Source organism: Gavia stellata, chromosome 3 (genome assembly GCF_030936135.1).
Source record: "Gavia stellata isolate bGavSte3 chromosome 3, bGavSte3.hap2, whole genome shotgun sequence".
In the NCBI taxonomy this organism is placed as follows: Eukaryota; Metazoa; Chordata; class Aves; order Gaviiformes; family Gaviidae; genus Gavia; species Gavia stellata.
The window spans coordinates 59,340,408-59,342,147 of record NC_082596.1 but is presented as its reverse complement, the minus strand read 5'-3'; the positions used below and the strand labels follow the sequence as shown (position 1 = coordinate 59,342,147).

The 1,740-nt window shown below is 38.1% G+C and overlaps 1 protein-coding gene across 1 annotated transcript; it reads left to right on the top strand.

Moving 5' to 3' along the window:
- The first annotated feature begins 285 nt into the window (after positions 1 to 285).
- Positions 286 to 1,245, top strand: MC2R (melanocortin 2 receptor). Its single transcript, XM_009807917.2, has one exon. The coding sequence runs from the start codon at positions 286 to 288 to the stop codon at positions 1,243 to 1,245; it is 960 nt and encodes a 319-aa protein (XP_009806219.2).
- Positions 1,246 to 1,740: the final 495 nt, after the last annotated feature.

The window sequence follows — 1,740 nt, the reverse complement described above, 5'->3', positions numbered from 1 at the left end:
AAACCAACTTTGCCTCTTTCTGATGATATGTTCATTCCATTGCAATAGGTGATATTTCAAACGTCTATTTTTGCTGTATCTGTGTGGTAAATTTCTTCTTGATATTTATGTTTTTACATGTTTTATTGTAGGAGAAATTCCAAACATTTCAGTTAAGTCTTAAAATTGCTCCAGATAAAGGAGAAAGCCTTCATCAAAAGAAGAATGATCTGACTGACAGGTCAGCTTCAGAATAAAGCCAAGCCTGAGAAACAACAATCCAGAATCTTTCCACAACCAGAAGAAATGAGCACTGAGAGACCTTCCAACCTAATCAAACACCCAGGGCAGACAAGCATTCCTTCCCTTGAAAATATAAGTGATTACTCCTTAAATATCACTGACTGCACCCAGGTCGTGGTGCCAGAGGAAGTTTTTTTCACTGTTGCTGCTGCTGGAATACTGGAAAATCTACTTGTCCTTATTGCTGTCGTTAGAAATAAGAATTTGCACTTGCCCATGTACTTCTTCATTTGCAGTTTAGCCATTTCAGACATGTTAGGTAGCTTGTACAAAACCCTGGAGAACATTTTTATCATCTTGTGCAAAATGGGGTACCTGACACGTCGCGGGGACTTTGAGAAAAAGTTGGATGATGCCATGGATTCCATGTTCATTCTGTCTTTACTGGGGTCAATTTTCAGCTTGTTAGCTATTGCAGCAGACAGATACATCACTATCTTCTACGCTTTGCGGTACCATAATATCATGACACTAAGAAGGGCCTTGGTTATCTTGGCAATCATTTGGACGTTCTGTGCTGGCAGTAGCATTGCCATTGCCCTCTTCTCCTATGAAGCAGCAACAGTCATTCCATTCACCATCCTGTTCCCTTTAATGATGGTTTTTATACTGTGCCTCTATGTCCATATGTTCCTCCTGGCTCGATCTCATGCTAAAAGAATCGCCTCACTGCCAACCAGCACAGTCCATCAGAGAACTAACATGAAAGGAGCCATTACACTGACTATTTTCCTTGGAGTTTTCCTTTGTTGTTGGGCCCCCTTTGTTCTTCACATTCTCTTAGCAAGGTTTTGCCCACATAACCCTTACTGTGCCTGCTACATGTCCATTTTCCATGTGAATGGAACACTCATAATGTGCAATGCAATCATCGACCCCATGATTTTTGCATTCCGAAGCCCAGAATTGCGGAGTACATTTAAGAAGATGTTCTGCTGTGCCAGGTCAAACTGGAACTGGTAAATACTTCATGAAAAACGAAGATTATAGAAGCACACATATGGGGTGCTGTGCAATATCAGTTTGCAGAGTTAAAAATACCAACAATTATGCCCAAAGTAATACTATGCTTGTTAGATACTGCCAGTGATTTTCAGAGGGCTACCAAAGAATGTATAAAAACTAAGTATGCACACAAATCTTTGCCAACCACGCCTGCAGAAATATTACTGATTAAGTTAATTCTGCCAACAATTTTCATGCAAGTAAAAAAATAACTGTATCTTAACTATATTTTGTCTTTTCAGAAAAATTCAAATATAAAACTTCTGTATCAGGTATTGCATTACCGCAGAGATGAGTTTATGTCAACTCATTTTGTATCAGTAATTTCAATTTAAGGTGTATACTACTTTAAAATTCTGTTGTTTAAATCGCAATGAAATGAACATTTTTTTCTAAACTGCACATTTATGTAAAAGTCTATGATAAAGTGAACAATATGTACATGTAATTGGA